This window comes from Octopus bimaculoides, chromosome 2 (genome assembly GCF_001194135.2).
Source record: "Octopus bimaculoides isolate UCB-OBI-ISO-001 chromosome 2, ASM119413v2, whole genome shotgun sequence".
Taxonomy (NCBI): Eukaryota; Metazoa; Mollusca; class Cephalopoda; order Octopoda; family Octopodidae; genus Octopus; species Octopus bimaculoides.
Genome location: NC_068982.1, coordinates 107,588,887 through 107,612,110, shown reverse-complemented (window position 1 = coordinate 107,612,110; position 23,224 = coordinate 107,588,887). Strand labels below are relative to the sequence as shown.

General features: G+C 33.4%; 1 protein-coding gene across 1 annotated transcript in view; it reads right to left on the bottom strand.

Moving 5' to 3' along the window:
• LOC106882671 (inositol 1,4,5-trisphosphate receptor type 1) overlaps positions 1–23,224 on the bottom strand; it is a 314,426-nt gene that overhangs the window by 55,647 nt on the left and 235,555 nt on the right. The window contains exons 33-38 of the mRNA XM_052978577.1: positions 21,494–21,622; positions 20,683–20,803; positions 17,517–17,695; positions 15,395–15,543; positions 13,409–13,520; positions 617–664 (exon numbers count right to left, since the gene is read on the bottom strand). Coding sequence (XP_052834537.1) covers positions 617–664; positions 13,409–13,520; positions 15,395–15,543; positions 17,517–17,695; positions 20,683–20,803; positions 21,494–21,622 — 738 coding nt within the window. The remainder of the gene's footprint in view (positions 1–616; positions 665–13,408; positions 13,521–15,394; positions 15,544–17,516; positions 17,696–20,682; positions 20,804–21,493; positions 21,623–23,224) is intronic.

Sequence of the window (23,224 nt, the reverse complement as noted above, 5' to 3'; positions counted from 1 at the left end):
TATATATATATATATATATATATATATATATATATATATATATATGCCCGGTATTTATCAAACTCAGAAGAAAAGAAAGCAAAGAAATGAAGAAGGAAATTTCAGCTAAGAATATAAAGTGAGAATTCACAAGACTGCAAGCTGAATAAAAAAACAGTGCAACAGATTCATTTTTTGAATGAAATGGTGTTGACCTTCAAAAAATCCAAAACAGAAAAGACAAAAAAAAAAAAACGTAAAAAAAAAAAAACACAAACTCTTTTACAATAAATTTTCTGAAACAATTTGAGACTGAATGATAAAAACTATGACTTAGTAACAGTGATATTCTGTCTGGGGATAGGATGAGATGTAGAAATTAATCTCAAGTGAAAGTCAGCAATTTTTGTTTCTATTCAGCTAAATTATAGAACTGGCAGATGGAGTCAGGTGTGTAATTGACTAATTTGATAAATAAGCATGGGATAATTAAGAAAGATGCAGCAATAGATTTACATAGAAGATTGTAAGGGGGAAATGAAAAACAAAAAAACAAAACAAACATTAACAATAAAATAACATTTGGGAGGATTATAGCATGCATCCAAAAGTAGGCTAACACACAACAATAGCTTACCCGTCTGTGGTCATCAAGCTCTGTCTTATTAAGTGCCTTCAGGTCCACCTTACGATGGGCAGCAAAGGAAAGGTGTATAACAGTTTATTAGTTTGAAGGATAGGATAGGTAATGACTAGGTTGGGAAGATAAGGGATAAAGGGACACTAATACAACAGTTCAATTGAGTGTTTTTGAAATTGACAAAAAAAAAAAATACTAAATCCTTTCCACATGCATGGCATTGGAATAATGAAACAGCTAATGAAAACAACATTTTTTACAGAAGCAGTTTAGTGGTTGCACTAGAAACGTGACATTGATTCCTTAAATCAAGGAAACATATTTAATGAAACAATTATATCTAATATAACCTCACATCTTACACACACACACATACACACACACGCACACACAAGACATTCATAATAAGGTAAGATTTTATCAATTTACAAAGGATGATATACAGTGGTTTGTTGGAGTTTCAAGGATTCCCCAAGCACTACAATCCTTTCCCAGTCTCACAAGTGAAAGTTTAGAGAAGCGTAGAAGTGATGTGTCACCAAATTGTTGCTGAAAAACATCTATAGACATACACAAACACATATTCACATACATTAAATATATATTCATTTTACAAGAGCATAATAATAGCTGAAAGTTTGAGATGTTGAGAAACACATTGCATAATCATAAATTTAAATCTTACAACAATCATTATAGCATACATTTGAGTAAGGAACATAGCTTTCCTTGTTTCATTTTGCTTGACAAAAAGTAAGTGCTAACCATATTTGGTTAACATTAGAGAAAACATCTTAATATACAGTCAAATGATCCGACAGCGAAAAGCTGTGTATGTATGCACACACACACAAACACACACACACACACACACAACAAATACACAGCATGAAAATACTCCAGGGTTCATTTCACATTAAATCTATACTTTAAACAAACAAATATATTTTGATATATAGAACATAATCATTTTCATGCTTATGTTAGTGTATTAATAATTTCTTAATCTTTACCAAACTCAGATCAATATGCAAACCATCTCAGTTCATGTGAAGTAAGAAATATTCTGTATAGTTATAGTGTGTGTGTGTGTGTGTGGAAGGTGATTATGTATGCATGAGTATGTGTGCTTGTTTCTTGTCATCAAAAAGTGATGACTAAAACAATGTAAACAAAAAAGGTAAGAGGATAGCAAGTACAAACACCTCAAATACTAAAATTAATATACTTAGTTATAAATATTTAATATTTGACATATTTATTTTGGTATAATGTGATCTTAATACGAGAGCAAATCTCTTTAAAGATTATATTGAGTGGTTAGATGTGAATAAGACAGTTATTATGAAGATTTCAATATTTGATTAACAGCTAAAATTATTGTATTAAACTATATTGTTCATTATCATATATGAGTTATGGCATGGCCTCAGTATTTAGATTATTCATAGTCACTACAGTAATATCAGGTTGCCTAAGTTATATGTGAGGCAAGAAATTAATTATTGAATATGAATATTTATGGTATAAGGATTCAAATAAGGGTACAGTATTCAGAATTGAACTAGATAACAAGTTTAAAATACAAAATGGTGTTCCAACAAGTCATTGTTCACCCCAATTTTAAATAATATCTGATGAGCCTGAGAACTACTAAATGTATGATGTAATCCAAACTATCATGTTGTACTTACAGTAAATAAAGATTTTTACAGAAACAATTGTTGCAAAATTTAAAATCCATTCACACACACACACACACACACACACACACACACACACACACACACACACACATCTTTTGCTTGTATCAATCATTAGATTGCATCCATGCTGGGGCACTGCCTTGAAGAATTTTTAGTCGAATGAATCAATCCCAGTATTTGTATGTATATAAATTAATAGAGGTAAAAAATGCTTGCTCATCAGGTCAAAGAATATAATGGTTACTTTCATTCATCAACACAATACATACATACATACATATATGTATTGTGTTGATGAATGAAAGTAACCATGATCTGATGAGTAAGCTATTTTTTTACCTGTATTAATTTATAAATTATACATCTGTACTATATAATTTATATTATATACATTAATAAAGGCATGCAAAAAACTTTATTATTTATGAAACACTAAAATACATTGTTTTTCTATGATAAAGGCTGTGAAATGATCATCGTTATATGGATGTCAACTGGTGAAATATATTTATTCATCTTATACCTCCTCTCTTTCTTTATATATATATATATATATATATATATATATACTCTCTCTCCACACACACACACACACATATGCTGTATGAAAGACTATATTTATGTTTAATCATAAATGGCACTCTATCATTCTAGCAGGAAGCCATATATGAAATCTCCCCCTAATATTTAGTGTCTTGTTAATGCAGTACATCCATAAAGGATGTTATCTCAGGATGAATACTGCAGTAACAGTCTTATCAATTGTGTATTTGCATTAAGTACAATAGTTAGATGACTATTTTTAATTTAATACTACCACAATTGCAATGGGTACAAACATATACACACTTATGCACACATGTATATACATATACACACTTATGCACACCCATGTACATACTATACACACCTGAATATATACACACATATGTATATATTTGGTGAACTTCTTTCAGTTTCCATCTACCAAGTCAACTCATAAAGCTTTGGTCAGATCAGGGCTATAGTTGAAGACACTTGCCGAAGGTGTCATGCAGTGGAACTGAACCCAAAACTAAGTTATTGGGAGGCAAAGTTCTTAACCACATATATGTTTGGCATATGTGTGTGTACCTTCTCAGACATTTGCCACCTCACCTGAACCACTTTACCACCACTCCACCCAGATAAGCATTGGAACTTTATACTCTTTGGATTCTACCATCATGGATCTTACTGTACATTGTTACTAATTTATACACACACACAGCATAGAAAACAGACATTAAACGACGATATATGCGCATAATTAACATATGTCTATCTGGATAGTCCTGTCCTGAAAGCAGTCATTCCAGAAATCTGTTGGTCTCTTTCTTCAAGAAACAGCTGACATCCCTTTACATATACTGAAACTAATGAACAGCTGGCACTTTTGGACAAAGATGTTATGCAAACTGCTTCAAAAACCAGTCTTCCCCGCAAACTAATTTATCCTTTGTTTAAGCATTAACCCATACACATAGACATGGATTCAAAATAACAAATAAGAGGTCAAACAGCTTAACTGGCACTCTCAAAACACACTTTTTGTCCAAGCCCAAAACATTTATTAAGCTTAATTTGAATTCCTGACAATTTCCAACAATCAGTTTACATCTCTCACACACATATAAAGCAACATGCACAATAGCCTGCAATTTTTGAAGAATTCTGTAAAGAATGAAAGTGTTAAAAGTGTATGATGAGTAATAAAGAATATTTCTCCAGCTTCTGGATACTTTCTTGTTTAATTAATATATATCACTATAAAATCTGTACACACATACACATGGGATTTGTTTCTTGCCATTTATAATTTCTAGCCAGAAACAGTTAACAAAAACTAAAGCAGCATATTAAAATAAAAGAAAGAGATATAAGGAGCATCTTCATAGACAAATTTGGTAGAATGTCTAAATAATTTATACATAATAAAGATCCTTTCTGAGTCGTATAAACTCATATAGCTGGTTTCCCAGTTTCCATGGCGTACATATTTCACCCTGGATGAGATGACAATCCATCACAGGATAACTTATTTTTGCCAGCTGAGTAGACAGGGGCAGCATGAAATGAAGTGTTTTGCTCAAGAACACAACACGTCGCCCAGTCCAGGAACTGAACCCACAATCTTATGATCATGAGTCCAACACCCTAACCACTAAGCCATATTCCTCCACACTAGACAGTTTACCAAACTATATCCTGCCAATGCAACCACACATCAATACTATTAGAGAGGTAACAACACAAGATTATGAAATGACAAAAACTTCTTAATGTGCACATGGGTATGTGAGTCAATATCACCCAATGATGATGAGGCACTGCAAACAACTTTCAGGCCACAAATAATGACATACCTGTATTGTATAGTCTTAGGAAAGACCAGATGTAATATTTCAAGCAGTGGATTTTTATTCCACATCTTCAAAAGCCTAGAACTACATGACATAGAATGAAAAGGGGAAAATGCAAACATAAAACATCAGTGATTTGCTCAAACGGTTCTGTGAGAAGAAGCAAAATGTAAACAAGTGTCATCTTGTATACATTACAATTCTATACTGTCATAGTCATCTTTCCAAACCTATTTGCTTTATCAACTCATAACTAAACCTTTTATTCACATTTTACATATAATAACTCATATACAGTTACTTTGTCTTCCAGTTGAAACAAATCTTTATCCACAGCTCATTTATTGTCATGTATAATTAAACTTAACAAATGAGTGATAGAAATTTCTATATAGTCACTCTTCTTGATCAATACAGCTAAAAGAAAAAAAAAAGAAAAAAAAAGCGATTATCAAATCTTTCCCAAGAACATTTTATTATCATCAAAATGCAGACCATAGACTTAATGCTCTGAATCTAAGGAAAATATGCCTAATTGATGACAGATCAGCTCTTTCTAAATACAGTAATTAGATGATTGGATAGACATATAGAACCTCTGCATCAACTGACTGTAATTATCTACAAACTATAACACCCAAGCACAAGTCTCACATAGTAACTTGTTTTCATTTTATAATTCATGCATATGTAATTTACTAACATGTTCAAATTATTTTAGGTCATTCTAATGTAATTACAAATTGCTATTAAGATTATAATTTTTTATAAAGATTCCTAGTTAAAATCCAGTAAATACTCAGGAATAAGATACTTGATGGTTAATGATTGAACTAATTGAATTAATGTGTGTGTGTTTGTGTGTGTGTGTACGCGCATGTGTATATTGTAATATATACACTCTAAAAATGAAGTTGACAGTCTGGAAATTACTGTCTTTGTGTATGTTAAACCATTCTAATAAATGCCAAATCTCATAGTACTTACAAAATAATTTGAATCATTGAGCCATTTCAATAAGTATTAATCTAAGTGAATACACATGAAGTCAACTTGATCTATGTTAAGTCATCTTTATATATATTAAACCATGCCATTGTATATTAATCTAAATTTGTCATGCCATTCGTATATTGCAGACGAGATAGGTGTAAACCAAGCAAATTTAATTTATGTAAAGAGGTTTTGAAATACATTATTTTAAACAATATTGGTAAATTAATTTAAAAGTAATAATGAGCAGTGGTGTCAGAGTTAAAGTTGTCATCCAAGGATACTAAAGATGAGGAAATTCTATTGACATTTCATTAAAATAACTGCAATATTAAAAGGGAAATAGTTTGGTTTGGTCATATACCCACTAACAATAAATATCCTTTGTTAAGACATAGTAAACAAACACACATAATTCTAAGAAATTTTATTCACTTTGACAAAGTGGTGCATCTAAATTCAGCTGTTGAGCCCAATATCACAAAAGGACAACCAGTCTTATTTAAAAGAATAAAATAAAAACTTCAGCATCATATAATAAATAAATGGTTTTTCTATCACAGAAATTTAATCCACTTATCATTCAATAAATAGAATTCATAATGAAATTAAATTTTACACAAATTTTACGAATTATTATAAGAAGAATATGAAGATACTATGTGATCAGCTGGGCATTTAGGTATCTGCAAGGAATTTATCATCAAGTACATTATCAAGGTTAAATCAGGCTGCAGAGTTTAGCTCTCTCCAAATGATTCACTATAACACAACTCACAGGTATTAGGTATATATAAAAAAATTTAAAAAAATACCAGTAAGCCAAGTAGCTAGTTCTAAAATCTCTATACGAGATGCAAGTAGTAACTCTACTGAAAAGTAATGGTTGTTACCACCTCAACATGGTTGTTCCATACAGAACACTGTTACTACTCCTTTTAACCAAAAGAGGACATCTCCTCCAGCTGGTGTATTAGTTCCTGTCAACGCTAGATGGGAGTTGTTCACTCCCTTGTTTGCAATATAACAGACACAGATAGTGTGTTGTTAACCAGCTGGAGGAGATGTCCTCCTGGAGTTAAAAGGAGTAGTAACAGTGTTCTGTATGGAACAAACATGTTGAGGTGATAACTGTTACTTTTCAAAAATAACACCACCAACTACAAACTGAATCTGTTATAAAGATGTAACTTAATATATTTGAAATTAAGATAAAATTAAATGAAATAATTTGGATGAAATTAATTGGATGACGTGTGTGTATGTTAACATATATACTTTAATTCAAAATTCATGCAATCATTCTTTCACATGTACTACCAAACATGCATGCAAGTACTCATACAACGAAATATTTATCCAAAATTCACAGCCTGAAAGAGGTTGTAGGTTCATATCAGTGTCTGCATAAATTGGTGGCACCTCCCTCTTCTCCAAATACAGATGACTTGTCTTCTCTAAGAGAAGTGTTTCTACCCTTTCTCAGATTGTATTTCCAATCCTGCTGGGGTTTCCACACCATACTGACCTATCAGTGAGCTTTATGCTTTACATATGTTATCATATATTACATCTCACTTGGTAATATGTGGTATCCCCTTCAACCCACACTCGATTCTTACATATATCAACGTATGCATACTTCCAAAATTCAACATTCTACCATGTATTTTTTTACGTTCGCTCACCTATTACCTCCCTTGCTAATTTTAAAGCAAGGAGAGTTACCTCCTCTTCAAAAATAAAAATGAAACCATTTTTTTTTTTTCTGTGGAATTCATGGTCCGCTCTGCACAGGAATACTGCCAGCCTAAATCCTAACCAGATGTCTTTAAATTCACCACCTTAGGTTTAATTATTATTCAATTAACCAGTTGTCTAGGGAAATTGGATTAACAGCTAACAAATTCAACAAAAATTTTAGTTGAATTTATATGAGAATTTATATGAGATGAGCTGCTCCATTTCAGTCTCTCTCAGAAACTCATTAGGGGTGAATACTGAAGAGTAAACGAAAACAGATCAGCACTCGCTTGCAAAGTAGTTACTCAAAAAATATATCAACTCTCTACCAAAATGTATTTGTGTACATAACTGGAAAGTGGTCTCCCTTAGTTTTGTAACTAAGACTAGCCAAGATGGACGTGTGTGTGTTTGTGTTTGTGTGTGTATGCATGCGTTTATGTATGTGCGTGTGCTTCTTTTTCAGATATATGATCCACTGACAATATTGTCCCACCCATGCCAGCATGGAAGGCGGACGTTAAGCGATGATATTAAGTCATTGTTCATACACTAGATACTTGGTTTAAAGTGAAACTGTAAGTAACTAGAGTCAATCATCAGCTATATATATATATATATATATATACATAAAATCTATTCAATAAATGGAGTACTATTTTTTCTCATTTGCAATTGTAAGCACATACACACGCATGCACACACACGCATGCACACACACACACACACATGCAGAAACACACTCATACACTTCAAAGAGTGAGATGGGTGCCTTAACGTTTGCCTGCAACCATTGAAAGTCAACTTGCAGTAAAGACAGAAGCAGGGAGGAAGCTCCAGTGGGGGTCACATTCGGAAAGGGAAGGACAGGATCTAACAGTTAGTGCAGGAGCAGTATGGTTGGATATAACAAGGGTGATGTGAGGAAGAGAGGAAAGTGGGTCATAGATGTCTAAGAGGAGGTGTTGCTCTACACTGAAGAGCAGAAGCCTTTATAAAAGTAGTTGTAGAAAAGCAGAGCAAAGGAAACAGCAAGTCTGTCGATCTGTAAGTGATTTTATGCTAATAAATTGAGAGACGTATTGCAATCTAGGTTGTGTGTGTGTGTGTGTGTGCAGCAACACCTTTTCATATATATGTAAACGATACTTTGCTGAAAGCCTCTGCTGAGCTTTGTGAAGTATCAGTAACTGTTGTTGGGGTCTAAAGTATCTTCTGGTCTTGAAGGAAAAAAATGCCACTAGTTGGGATGTTGTTTCAGTTATGACAAAATGAATTTCACTTTCTATCAATAGAACTGTTATTTACATCTGACCAAACAGTGTCTCTTTGCTCACATCTAAAGCTAAGTGATACAGACATTCAGGTTGGTTATTAAATGTGCATTATGCTATATTTGAACTAAAAAACCTTGACAACTCTAATATAATAAAGGGGGAAACGGAAGAAAAAGGCAGGGTGGAGAGGGTAGGGGTTGCCATAAAAAGAATAATAGTAGTAGAGCTGAAGTCTAAAGAGTAATCATAAGTGTAATGTAAAATAGTGGTGAGTGGGGAAAGCTTGTACGAATGATGATGATGATTATAATTGTCACCAAGGTGAAGGGTGAAAGTTACAAAAGGTGAATGGGTTTACATAGAAAATAGATGCAAGAACCCCCTCCAAACAAAATAAAATGATTTAAAAGTATATACTGTGTGTGTGTATGTGTGTGTGTGTGTGAGAAATAGAGTTTCAAGAGAGTAGGGCCACCACTTTCAGCTGCTCAATGAAGCCACAGATCCCAGATCATCTTGGCTACCAATGCACATCTGTAGGCATTCTCCTATCTACAACTGCATGCTGTATATTCACCTGTGATGGGTCTGATACCGTCAGCAACCTTTTATCAAATTTACTAGAAGAGAGCCCCCACCTCCCATAGTTTCTCTCTATCTTCACTTTCTTTCCCATGCAGAATTGGAAAAAAAAAAAAAATTGATGAAGGTTTGGTAGAAGAAGAAAGTGTATGTTTTCAGTCCTTTCAGTCATGTCTATGACACAATCTCTTTCCTTACAGCCATGAGAAGGGAAACATTGCCTTTCTTCCTTGATTAAAGGAAAGTAGAGAACCAATTTTCATGATAAACTCAGTTGACAACAGGATCCTTTGTACATATAACATCAGTTGCTCAACATAAACACAAAAGTTAGTAATGCTTAGACCTGAATGCATGAAGAATAGTTTCATTGCTCTGTATGTGTCTCAGACTTACCAATTGATAGGACTTTTGTGTCTGTTGAGTTTATCTTGAAATGGCAATGACCCTAGGTAGCATGGTCAGTTCAACGATTTCTAAAACTCATCTATAGTTTCTGAGCACAGAAAATCTTCCAGAATAGACCATCCAATACATTCTCATTGATACCCTGAATTTTCTCCAAGAAACTCTGAGCTTTCCTTCTCAGCACTAGTCTGCTGTAAACTATTAATGTAGAAGCTCTTCCAGCTGCAATCCACAGATGGTAAGGGTTGTGAGTGTCTGGGAACATCTAAGATGCCTAGTGTCCAGTTTGAATCTTTGTTTGATCCAGAATTGCAGCTCTGTCAAAGTGATGGGCTGTGGAAAGTTATTGCTAACAAAGGGTGACCACATCTCTCTAATAAAACTAAAGAGGGGAACATGAATATAATTTTATCTAGGATTTTTTGATCATTCGCACCACCCTACTTTTGTTATAACCAATTTGTGTAATTTAGTATTTTTCACATTTTTTCAGCATTCTAATGTTTGAAACAGTAGCATTACACACTCAGTACTCTTGCAAATGTATCTCTGCATAATGACAAAACAATAAGCATTTCAAATAGAGTTATGAGGAAATAAAATCAAATAAGCAGGGAATGGTCCAAAACACCTAAAAAAATACTTTTTTTAAAAGAATTTTTATCAGTATAATCAGAATCTACACCCTTGAAAATATATCTCTGCAAAATTTCATTGAAAAATGTGCATCTATTAGAAAATTGTGAGGAAACAAATTTGGAAGAGCACTAAATTATAGTGTTGCCAAAATTTCATAGATGTAAAAGAATTTATGAATGCAAAAAAAAAAAAGGTGTCAGAGGGGCAATGCATACCTTGTGAGCACACAAGGATAAAATAAAATTTCATTTAAAAAATATATTCTCAGATGAATTCATATTTCAACAAAATGACATCAAGAGTTATTTCTCCGGTTTATCGTTTATGAAGATGTAAACAAAGGAAAAAAAAAAAACATTTTGATTCATTCGTCTGCTGGTTTTGAAGATAATCAAACCAAAATAATGAGTTCGAGCCACTCACCTGATGAGTATTTCTGCTAAATTTGGTGAAAATCCGTTCAGCCATTTTCTAGTAATTTTGCAAACACACAAAGATGAGCAACTACAATACCCTGCTTTTGCTTATGCACGCAAGTTAATTATTATATTTTTCCCTTTAATAAAAAGTGCATAGCCTTTAGGTAAGAAATTTATCAATGGTTTCTCACAGTTTTCAGTGGATGCACTATTTTTCATCATTAGTAAAACTATCATCATTTTTAATCACATGGATATGTTAGTAAAAATGAATATAAAATATCACTAAAGACTTAGGGACTATTTAATGAAGGATGAAGAATTAATTATTCATTGTGCCTCAAGTGATAATCAAGGTAAAAAACAAATGATGGCAGCACATTAGAATTAATAAAAATTCTTCTAATAATCATGAGAAATTGATAATAAAGAGTTGCACTACACTAAGACAATATTACAATAAAATCATACAATAACAATTTTAAAAAACTACCTTTCAAAACTGTTGTCCTACACAGGCTCATTCAGCATTTTTCAATCACTGTTAGCTTTACCCACTTCACAAAATATAATTCTCCCTCTTCTACACAACATACCAATCATCTTTCATTCACCTTTGTGCATTGCCTTCTAGGTTTCCAGAGATTTTCACACATGTATATTCACACACAGCTTTCATATATTTTCTAAGTATTAATGAAATCTTGCATGATTAAATGTATAATTTTGAGCACACTGAAAAAAGAACATGAAATATGAATCTTATGGCTATATACCGAATGTGTATAACATACCTTCACATTTTTTTAATATCACCCTTCATATCACAATCAAATTTATATTAAATTGTATTATTCAAATAAGTGCTTTGATAATCTTGAGTTCAGTTATAAGTGCATTAGAGAACTACTATGCACTTATTAATGAATCATTAATTAATGGAGCATACAAGTGCCAAACCCTTCACTTCTACATATGATGGTGACATTGAAATCATTTTACATGCTAGAAAAATCATGGTACTTCACTATGGATCTATTTGGATCCATTTAGCATGTGGGCAAATGGCTCTGTGGAACTTAGTGATCATATTAGATTGCGTATTCTACACAGCCTGAGGACCCATTTCATGGGTATAGGTGAAGGTTTGTGCTACATTGATAGACAACTAAAATTATACGAGTCCAACCTACATATGACTAATAGGCTTAGAAACAAGGTTTTACATATTACCATTAAATAAATCTGACCCAAGCCAACTTCCTCAGCACTGAGCTAGACATAATTAAGTTCTCTATATTATCCTTTTCATAAACTCAATGAATCTCTACATTACATCCATCAGCAATTGAATCACCCTTAGAATATTACTAGAGATTTAGTTAATTCTTTGACAAATACATATTAGGGGTGACATGTTTGATGATTTTAGATGCAGCTCAACAAAAACGAAAGAACTCCGACCGCACTTATAATTACTTGTTATGAGCTAATGTGGGAGGCTCTAAATAGTTATTGGTCCTGCTAGAAATACCAAATTCTTCCATATATTGTAACCTGCTATCTTTAAAAAGGCAGGACACATTGGATAAAATATTGTCTGAGGTATAATCTGAATGAAATGTAGGATAGTCACAGCTGAAACATCTGTAATCACAGGTCAACTCAATTGTTGCTGACCAGGCACAAAATACAAAACTGTACTTGTGACTTGACAACCAATTAATCAAACTGCATCTTCAGGATATGCATGTCACCAGCTATTATTAAATTGGCTATTATTCCTGTCACCAGCTATTTTATATCGGTTATTATTTCAAGCTACTATTTTGGTTAAGCAGAGCTTTCTAAATACACCCACCACCATTAACCTGAAATTGCTATCAAATATGATAAATAAATTGTAAGATATATTCAAACTTAAGCTCCTGTAATGATGAAATGCTTGAGTAAAAAGCTCCTTCACAATTTCTATTGCTAATAGATTAAGTACAATTTTATTGTCAACAATTGAGATTATTAAATATAATTGACTTTAAATTGAAATCAATATTGTTTGAAAACTATACTCATCGATTCTATATCGACTTTACTTTGTAAAAATACTGTTCAGTCATTCAAAGAAATTTGAACATGATATAAGACCATCCAAGGAAAGAAAATGACAGTAGTAGAGTTATGGCTGATTAAATGTATAATTTTGAGCACACTGAAAAAAGAACATGAAATATGAATCTTATGGCTATATACCGAATGTGTATAACATACCTTAATTCCTAAATAAAGAAGAAAGTGATGAAAAATTATTAATTCTCAGTCTATACAAAATCAAAGTCTATATAAGTTTTTTGACAGACAGTATGTGTTAGTAATGTAATTGTTTTCCAGACATATATAGACAATATAAGTGACTAATAAAGGCAATTGAAGACTTTTAAAAATGGCTTTAGCTGACATAGTATGCTGATGGAATCATCCAAGATAATAAGATTTGCAATGCAATAGTCCATCATTCCTGGTATTTTGTATACCATAAAGTATGGAATGTTTCATGGATACTTTGGTATGTTGAAAAAACAAAAAAAAAATGATATATTGCTGACTATGTAAAATAGATAAATAATATAAAACATATTGTTACCTTTTCCCCATAATCAATATCGACAGTCATCATTTTTTTCAAAGTTTGAAGTACCTTGATACATAATCTTTCCTCTTTCTCCTCCAGTAAACGTTCTGTGTGCTTGATCAGTCTGAAAAATTATAATAAGCGGTCAATGTGATTTTTTGGATAATTGACTGTGGATCAGTAATGAACTAAACTGGATCCAACTTTCTGGTTTTAGTTTGTTTAATTGATACATATTCCTCTAATGTCTACATGCTTTGAGAAACACTTTACTAACAAAAATGAACTAATTAGAGATGGGCCAGTTTGGCTCCAATTAGAGATTTTTGTCCTATTCTTGTTACAATTCTTGTTACAAGACTAAATTGGTATTGGACAGAGGATATATATGTAAATGGAGAAACATTTTATTGACAACCAAAACCAACTGAAACAGAAGTGTAAAATGTATGATCAATTTGATCTCCATAAATAATAGCATTCAACTAGAAATAACCTAAAACAATTTAATACACGTTAATATCAGATACATTTTGTTTGTTAAAAACAAAAGGATTCTGCGACATTAAAAGCTTTCCTTATAAATATTAATAAAAGAGAAGTGTGGTGAACCTTGGAAGTCAAACAGGAAAGCAAAACGAAAAAGGGATTTAACGAGAGTAATCTCCCTCAACCTTCTAGAAAGTTCTTGAACATTCTAAAAGCTTCCAGTTCATCTCTTATATAAAGGAATATATTTCTAAATTTGCGCCATACATCGATTCAAAGACAAGCATTGAGTCAGGCCACTCGCATATGCACTTGCACGCACGTACATTTGCCTTATTTACATGGAGATGTGGCTGCAAAAAAAGATGTTCATGTGATGTTACAAGCTTTCCTTCAATTAACCTTATATGTTAACGCATTACCTCTAGTAATAAATATGTTATGACGTATTACAAACATCTCGCAAATTCTTATTTTCTTGTCATTACGTACACAATAGTGACCCCCTTTTTCTCTCATGCTTATTAAATTATAGGACGTCACTTAATCGATATCACTATAGAAGCAGTGCTAATTAGGAACTGAAGCTTGGCTGTTGATTCAATCTATTGAAAACTTACAAGTAAAACAAATTGTTTTGCAACCAATTGGTTCTGAGTTCAATGCTACTATACAGCAACTTGGGTAAGTGTCTTGTATGATATTCTCAGGTCAACCAAAGTTCTACAAGTAAAACATTGTAGAGGTAAAGTGTGTAGAAGCTTGTATGAGGAACTGTTCCAATTCTTGTGTGGTAAACTTAATCCATTGGCCAATTTAACAGCATCACTTGGCCTTTGGGTATCTCTACTCAGCTGCAAGATTTTGGTAAGGTCTCTGGTGTGAGGATATTTTCCTCTTTTCCCTAACCCTCACAGAGACCCAGCAAAAGGTATTATGCCCTTGTTTCTTTGATTAAACTATTAAAATAAATACACCACACAAATGAGATTTCATTGAAAACCTTGTGTTGTGTATGGAAGTAAGATGAAGGTCAAACAACGAAATGAATCATTCACTGAAATACTTACACTACATTCTCAAACGTATCTATCAAAACTGCAAGCTAACTATGACACCTCTATGTGGTTAATCAATCTGCTAGAAATGGCAGTCAAATTTTCCTCAAACCATACTATATTGTCCTAAAAAGGAGGCAGAACACATAGGATATGGCCCTAGATATACTATATCTGAAAGAAAGTTAGGATGTTCATAGCTGGAATGAATATGTTTATATATTCTCTGAATAACAATTGAGCTGGGGTTAAACAACAATTAAAATTGTACTACCATGTAGAAATTCTTGGCAATTTTTTTTAAAATGGTGCATGACTGATAGAGATAGCCACATAGAAACTGATAACTAGACACATATATAGCTGTAGATGAACAAATAGAAATAAAGTTATATGAATATAAATATGTTAAGAGATTGATAAAAGAAAAATGACAGAATCAGAAACATACCTAGAAATAAAACCTCCACTTTCACATTTGATACGAGCTTCTGTTCCATGAACAAACAAGAGCTCGGGATGGTGAAGGACGTCAACAAGCACAGACATCTCAGCTTGGACTAAAGGTTTCAGCTGTTCTTCCAGAAGAGCTACAATTTCCTGTAATTTAAAAGATGTCATTTCTGCATGAAAGGTTAATAAACCCATGCTTACCATTTTTTTTTTTTTAATGTATAGTAAGTTTATAGATGAGAGCAGTTTCAATCTAGGTATTAATTCAAAGATTTCATCTTACTCATAATGCATAGAAATATGTGTAGATGCATTTATGTACACCCATTTTACATGTGTGTGTGTGTGTGTGTGTGTGTGTGTGTGTGTGTGTGTGTGTGTGTGTGTGCATGCATGCAAGCAAATAGCCATATGAGAAGTTCAGTCCATTTCAGCAGGTCTGGAATAGCTGGAATCACATCATATGATACAAGTTTCTCTTGAGGGTTATAAAACATTTCATAGCATGAATACAAGGCTAAAGAGAAGATTTATAGACATATTCCAATCACCTCTGCTATTGTTGCTCAATGCAAGGCAGGCCTTGCTGGCCATAGCTACTGTGTTCAAGACCAGACCATATTGAATGCCATATTTTTGAGATTTTGACATTCTAGCAGATGACAAAGACCACTCAATTCCATTGATGTTGTTGGCAGAGGCACACAACATAAAACTGGTATGGCATGATGAAATGCATCTCAGTTGTAATCACTTCAAGAAAGTTATCCTTTTAAAGCAATCTTAAGAATGATAATAGTACATTTACTGATGAGAAGACTCAATACTAAAAGTAGAGTCAAATTTTTTATGTCAGTTTTGTTTAAGTTTTGCCCCTATTCAGGATTGTATTTGCAAATAAGGCAACTCACTTCTCTCTTCCTATTTTTTCTTCCAGCTTTCTGTCATTAACTGTTTGAACACCACCCAGTTCAGATGTCTTCTCTTTTCTGTTATTTTCTATTCCCTCGGTGAAAGGTTTCACTATATTTTTCTCTTGACACTTGTTCTGTCTTGGTCATAAGAATATTTACACTTCTTGTTTGTCCTTCTTGTGTCAAAAGACTATTCACATGTCTTGTGCTTCATCCTCATTTGCTTATTTTATCGTCATGTTCTGTAATATCTATCAATGATAGTGTCATAATAGCCACAGTTGCTATCAAACACTGCTAAACATAGTCTCATCAGAAGGTGTTCAAAACCAAGGAAAATGTTTAGTTGACATCAAATGAAAGGAATCATTTCATTTAGGCCTTGTTTTACTATTTTGTTTTGTAATGACTGTTCATGCTAATCTCTTCCTTTTTCCATTCTGTTTATATGAACTCTTGTTCTTAGACAATCTACTTCTTATTTTCATTTGACAATAAAGAAAAAAAAAATTCTTTTGTTAATGCCCTGTTTTTTAAATTTTATGTGTTTGTGTCTGGTTTTTGTCTTTTATACTTCTCACCCAGGGTAGACATTTTTGCATACACAGATATAAATATTTTGAAAGTCTACTGGTATAGTGAAAAAATGTTTTCAATTGATGATAGTCATCGATTAAAGGTTTAGATTATTAATCAGAATTTCATATTTGATCATTAATACTGCTTTTGTTGCTCTTGAACAAGATATTGTAATACACACTGTCTCAAGATGTAATACACTCAAACAACCTATTTGTAAATTTCTAGTACCAAAATCAAATTCAGCCAATCCTTAACTAACCAGCAGAGAAAATGAATAATAGCAGATAACAAAAGACATTAAAGTAAATATAGAAAACTAAAAAGTCACCTGACTATGGCCAAGGTATCAAAGAATATCTTCATATAGTTATAAGTTTAAATCTTATACCTTTTGTGCAGAATACTTAACTCTGTTTGCCATAATTTTGCTGATGGAAGAAAAACAGCTTTCATGACAAGCAGTAGGCAGAATACTCAGGTGTAATAAGTATAATAAAAATATAACCATGGGTATAAAAATACTGGATAAATAAATAAGAAATAAAACGCAAAACAGAACTGAAGCAAGGAATATTTGCAAAAAGTGACTAACGATACATATGAGAAGGTCAGGAACTCACTCACCTGTAAACCTTCAATGATGACTCTATAATCACGGGACACAGTACTTGAATGAAGAGACTCTCGTTTTCTGCCAGTAGCTATCCAATGCTTGGTGTGTTTCATGACAATCTGAGACTTCTCAAACAAATTCTTTACTTGTGTGGCTAAATCAACAGGAATTGCAATGCTCCGGTTCTTTGCTGTAACAAAAATCAGTAGAAAAAGGTGTGAAAAATTAATAAGAAAGGTGGATGGGTAGTCCTTTATTTTAATCAGTGAAAGCTTACATTGTCTGTAATATGGTCTAAGTGAGAAAATAAAAGATGGGTGGTGGTTGATAACTTACCGTAATAATATAATAATATAGTTATAATTAGCAATAACTAGTACAGAAATTTCAGATTTCATAAGTATTTTCAATAGAGGCTTAGAGGCATAATAGAGGTTGGTTGATTGCCGTGTCATGACATAATGGCAGTGGTATATGGTAAAATAGTGATGTAGCAATATAGTGCAGTCATAGTGGCGGTATAATGCCATACTGATACACTAGCATTGTGGTATAGTAACATAGGAACATAGTACCATCAGGACTGAGTGATATTGTATCATAGTAACAGAGTGACATGAACATATTTATATATTTTGTTTTTTAAAGTAAAGAAATTTATGGCCTTATCAGAGGAATGAAGTTTTCAGACCTCTGAGACTGAAGGGAGGGAAAAACTATGATTCATGTTTTGCTGAAGCAGGAAGCAACACATCAAAATATAGAATTAGCATCATGCAGCAGAAGTGTTAAAACCAGTCTCCCTGGTGGTGAGGATTGACCAGCAAGAGTCCTGTGCCGGTGTCATGTAAAAAGCCATGTAAAAGCACCCATGTGGTATCACATAAAAGCACCTGTGCAGTGCCATGTAAAAGCACCTGGCACACTCTGTGACATACAGCCATAGAAACCATGCCAAATCAGACTGGAGCCTGGTACAGCCCTTCAAGCTTGCCAGCTCTGGTCAAATGGTCCAACCCATGCCAGCATGGACAACAGACGTTGAACGATGATGATGATGATGATGATGATGATGATGATGATGATGATGATGATGATGATGATGATGATGATGATGGAGACTTGTTCTGAATACTTGTAAGAGAGTATACTCAGCTGAAGGTATTCAAGAGAAAGATGATAGTGTTAAAATGAATGAAAGATTAAGTCTACCATCCGATATCAGGAATAGTCCATCTGACGGATTTCCTTAGTTTTCACTTAGCCAATTTCATTCACATGGGTTTACCTGAAGCTACATTAGATGACATGATATTTACAATATATAAATATAGTGATGCAATAGCATTGGACAGAGACTTTGTTGCTTAGTGACGTAGTAATAATGTATTATAATGATATAGCAACATAGGTACATAATAGCCTGATAATATAGAGATATAACAACTTAGTAATATAGCAACATACAAGGTGGTATCAAAATGTTTCCAGATTAGTTCTGTAGCATGCCTACAGATGGCAGCACACAATTACATGCACAGTGAGAGCTAGCAGTGACCTTCATGAGGCAGTGTGCCGAGTGATATTGCCATGTTTACATCACAAGTTGTGAAATTTGTGTTTTTGTGATCACATGTATGCTGTAGTCTGCAATTTTGTCACGGACAGGAAGTTGGAACAAAGAGCCAACGTGAAATTTTGCATTAAACTTGGGAAGTCTGCAACAGAGACATTGAGCATGCTTCGGCAAGCTTACAGCGATGAGGCAACGGGTTGTATGCAATGTTTTGAGTGGCGTGGGCACTTCAAAAGTGGAAGAATGTCCCTGGAAGACCTGCCATGAGCGTCATCCTTGGAAATGTGGAGAAAATTTATCAGCTTGTGCATGAAGATTGTCGAAGGACAATCAATGACATTTTAAAGCATTTAAGGGAGGACATTCGACAAAAGCAACCAGATCTGTGGAGTGTAAATAATCAGATTGTTCATGACAACAATGCACCCTGACACTGAACGCTCCTCACTCATAAGTTTTTCACCAAAAACAACTTGGTATTTCTTCTGCACCCACCCTGGTCACCAGATTTAGCACCTGCAAACTTCCATCTCTTCTCCAAGATGCAAATGCAGCTCAAAGGTTTCTGTTTTAACACCACTGTCCCGATCCAGAGTGAATTGCAGAAGGTCCTTGGCTTGCTTACGGAAAATGACTTCCAGGCCAGATTCCAAAAGTGGCAGGAACACTGGGACCGGTGTATTGCTGCACAAGGTGACTATTTCAAAGGAGATGATGATAAAACTTCATTAAACATAACTAATCTGAGAACTTTTTGATACTACTTCGTAATCGTAAAATGATAATGCAGCATTATCATATGAGATATGGTGAGATAGTGATATACGTATTTATGACATTGTGATACAAAGTGGTTATAAAGCTATATACAATGTAGTGATATATAATGTAGAAGATAACAAATAGCCCAGTGACATAGTAATACTGCCATGCTAACATAGTTATATAGCAATATACAAGAGTGATAGAGTAGCAAACAGAGAGTAGTACAGTGGTAGAGAGGTGTAATTTATAGCAGTATACTGGCATTCTATTTCAGTAGTTCTTAAATAGTGAAGCACAGCACACAGATCTGAAGCAATGTATAACAAAGTATGCCATGAAAATAATACAATTATGTTTGTAAAGAATGTGAAAAATAAAAACTGTCTCATTGACTGAATAAAGATGGAAGTGTTGCATAAGTACATTACTGAACAGTTCAGTGATGTACTTATGCAGCACTAAATTGGTGTAGTGATATATATGTTGGACATAGACTGTAATATAATTGTATAGTATCATAGTAGTATACTAACACTACAGATAGTAATAGAGAGAAATAGTAATATAGTCGAACAGCAACATACTGGTGTAGTGATGTGCTAGTCAGTAACAGTGGAATGGTAATGATTGGATAGTACCATACTGGCATATTTTTGTACAAGCACTAGACATAGATAATATAGTTGGATAGTACTAGCATGGTATACTAATATCACAGATAGTAACAGAGTAACTTGGTATTATAGTCATACCTTAGCATAGTTATATATTTATATGGTAACATTCTAGGTATTAACAGCAAAGGAAAAGATGTGTATAAACGAAAAATATCTCACCAATATCAGCAAGAGTTTTGATGCAATTTTCAACATTATATCGTTGCACACCGTTCAGCCACAAACATTGGGACAATCGGTATACACCCTGAAGTAGTTTTATAAACACAGGTTGCCTTGTCTATTGAATAAAAAAGATGTATTTCGTGATATAATTGATAATAAATATTGAAGCGTTTCAGTGAAATTTGTATTTCACAAAGTATCTGACAATTACAACATAGAACTATAAAACTTTAAGAAGCTAAATTATTTCTACAGTAAGTGTTACAGTTAAAAAAAAAAAGATAACTTGTAAACCTTTTACTCTCTATTATTTATACTTTGGTTGATTTGACACAGGATGTTGTTCTTTAATTTGATTTCTTTTAGTTTATTAATGCCAACCATTCTGGTGTTTAAAAGAAAAAATATATTTTCAGCTGAGCTGATGGAGGTAGTTAGATGATACTTCTTACGCATGTTATATTTTCAGTTAGACTGACAAACAAGTAGATAGTATTTCTTCTCTATATCATATATTTTAAACTTTAGGCAGCTAGGCTGATGAAGGATGGCAGTAGTTAGATAATACAGCTTACCTATGTTATATATTTTAAAGCAGATCGATGAAAACAGGTAATATATCTTGATTATGAACACAAAGAAATTTCAGGAGTAGAAAATGTTTTAATTAGTTTTTCGACATCTAACATCTTGACTTTGAAACTTTTGAATGTCAAACACAGTTACTTATTTTATTTGATTAAAATGCCAAGGAAAAAAAAGCAATAAAATAAAATCAAATCAAAGACAAAAATTGAAGCCTTACTTGAACAGTAGTACTTTGATCAGAGAAAGGAGAATTAAAAAATGTTGTGATGATACTAGTAATTATAGTGGTAACATATTGTTCAAGGACAAGGTCAGCATGTTGTCGGTCAGTTGTTGCATTGCTCACCTGTAAAGACAAGGGAAAGGATTAACTATATAAACAGTTATAAAACCGAACATCATAACCTTCACAACCCAGAAACATCTTTGAATCTTACAACTGATGCTATAAGGATTTCAATAATGACATCAATAACCAAATTTATGATATTAAAACAACTACAATAATTTTGTGAGATAACAAACATAACGTTTTGTTAAAAATTATGGAAGGATTGAGGTAAAGTTGATAGTGGTATAACTTGGAAGTAGAACATTAACAAAATAGCCATAAACTCTGGTTCTACCATCTATTTTCCTTCCTTATGATATTTAAAAACACCTCTTTATATTATGAGTTTAAATGTCACAAGATTTTACATGATTCTGAAGGGATAAAAAGTAATGTAAGCAATAGTCATGTAATGGCATTAATTGACTCCAATATACACTCCCTTATAATTTTCGACTTCATGCCAATGTAAGAATGTTAAGAATATGAGGAGACTGGAAAGAAATGAAGTGAGCACGCTCTGCTGGTTGTGCATTAATCATGGAGTGCAATTGGGCTGAAAGAAAAACTGGGTATAAAAGGTATAATGTGAAAGAGAGGCTTGGAATAGAATAAGCATATGACATGTATGAAGATGTCAGTTGCATAAAGTGCCAAGTGATCTAAGTGGAAGGAACCTATGAAAAAGGACAATCAAAGATGGTATGGGAAAAAGTGGTGAAAGCTAATTTCAGGATGCTGAACCTCACAAAGTAGATGATCACATCAAAAGAGCTGAGAAGCTGTATTGAAGAAAACCTGTCCAACCTGTTTATGCAAGCATGAGAAAATGAATGTAAAACGATGTTGATGTTCAAGATGACGATGATGATGATGATGATGACTAAAAAATTATTGAAGGAAAATAATATTTATAATTATAGTTGGGGTAAGAAATGCTCACTTTCTCCAATTCGAATATTACTCAAAAAGTTTGAAATAAGGTTTAAAATTAACTAAGGGAGTTATCAACTACTTCTAGTTTTTCCCCCTGGCATGTGATGGAATCTGTTTTCTGTACATCTTCAGCGTTTATTGCCCCTGTGCATCTGCTACACACAAAAGCTATCTTCCTGGTTAACCTTCCTTTGATATTGCTGCACTTTTTATGTGTCCATAGCTTACACAGAGTAAATCATATGGAGTTTCTGCCCATGTTTTTTCTACAGATTGAGCAGGGCCATCTACCTGAAGGGGTTTGTGATTTGTCAGCCTTACTACTTATTAAGACTTTGGTTTTTTGCTAGGATCTCTAGTTCTGGTAGAACTAATATATATATATATATATCATCATCATCATCATCATCATCATTTACGTTTAACGTCCGCTTTCCATGCTAGCATGGGTTGGACGATTTGACTGAGGACTGATGAAACCAGATGGCTACACCAGGCTCCAATCTGATTTGGCAGAGTTTCTACAGCTGGATGCCCTTCCTAACACCAACCACTCAGAGAGTGTAGTGGGTGCTTTTACGTGCTACCAGCACGAAGGTCAGTCATGCTCAAAATGGTGTATTTTATGTGCCACCCGCACAAGAGCCAGTCCAGGGGCACTCGCAACGATCTCGCTAGAAA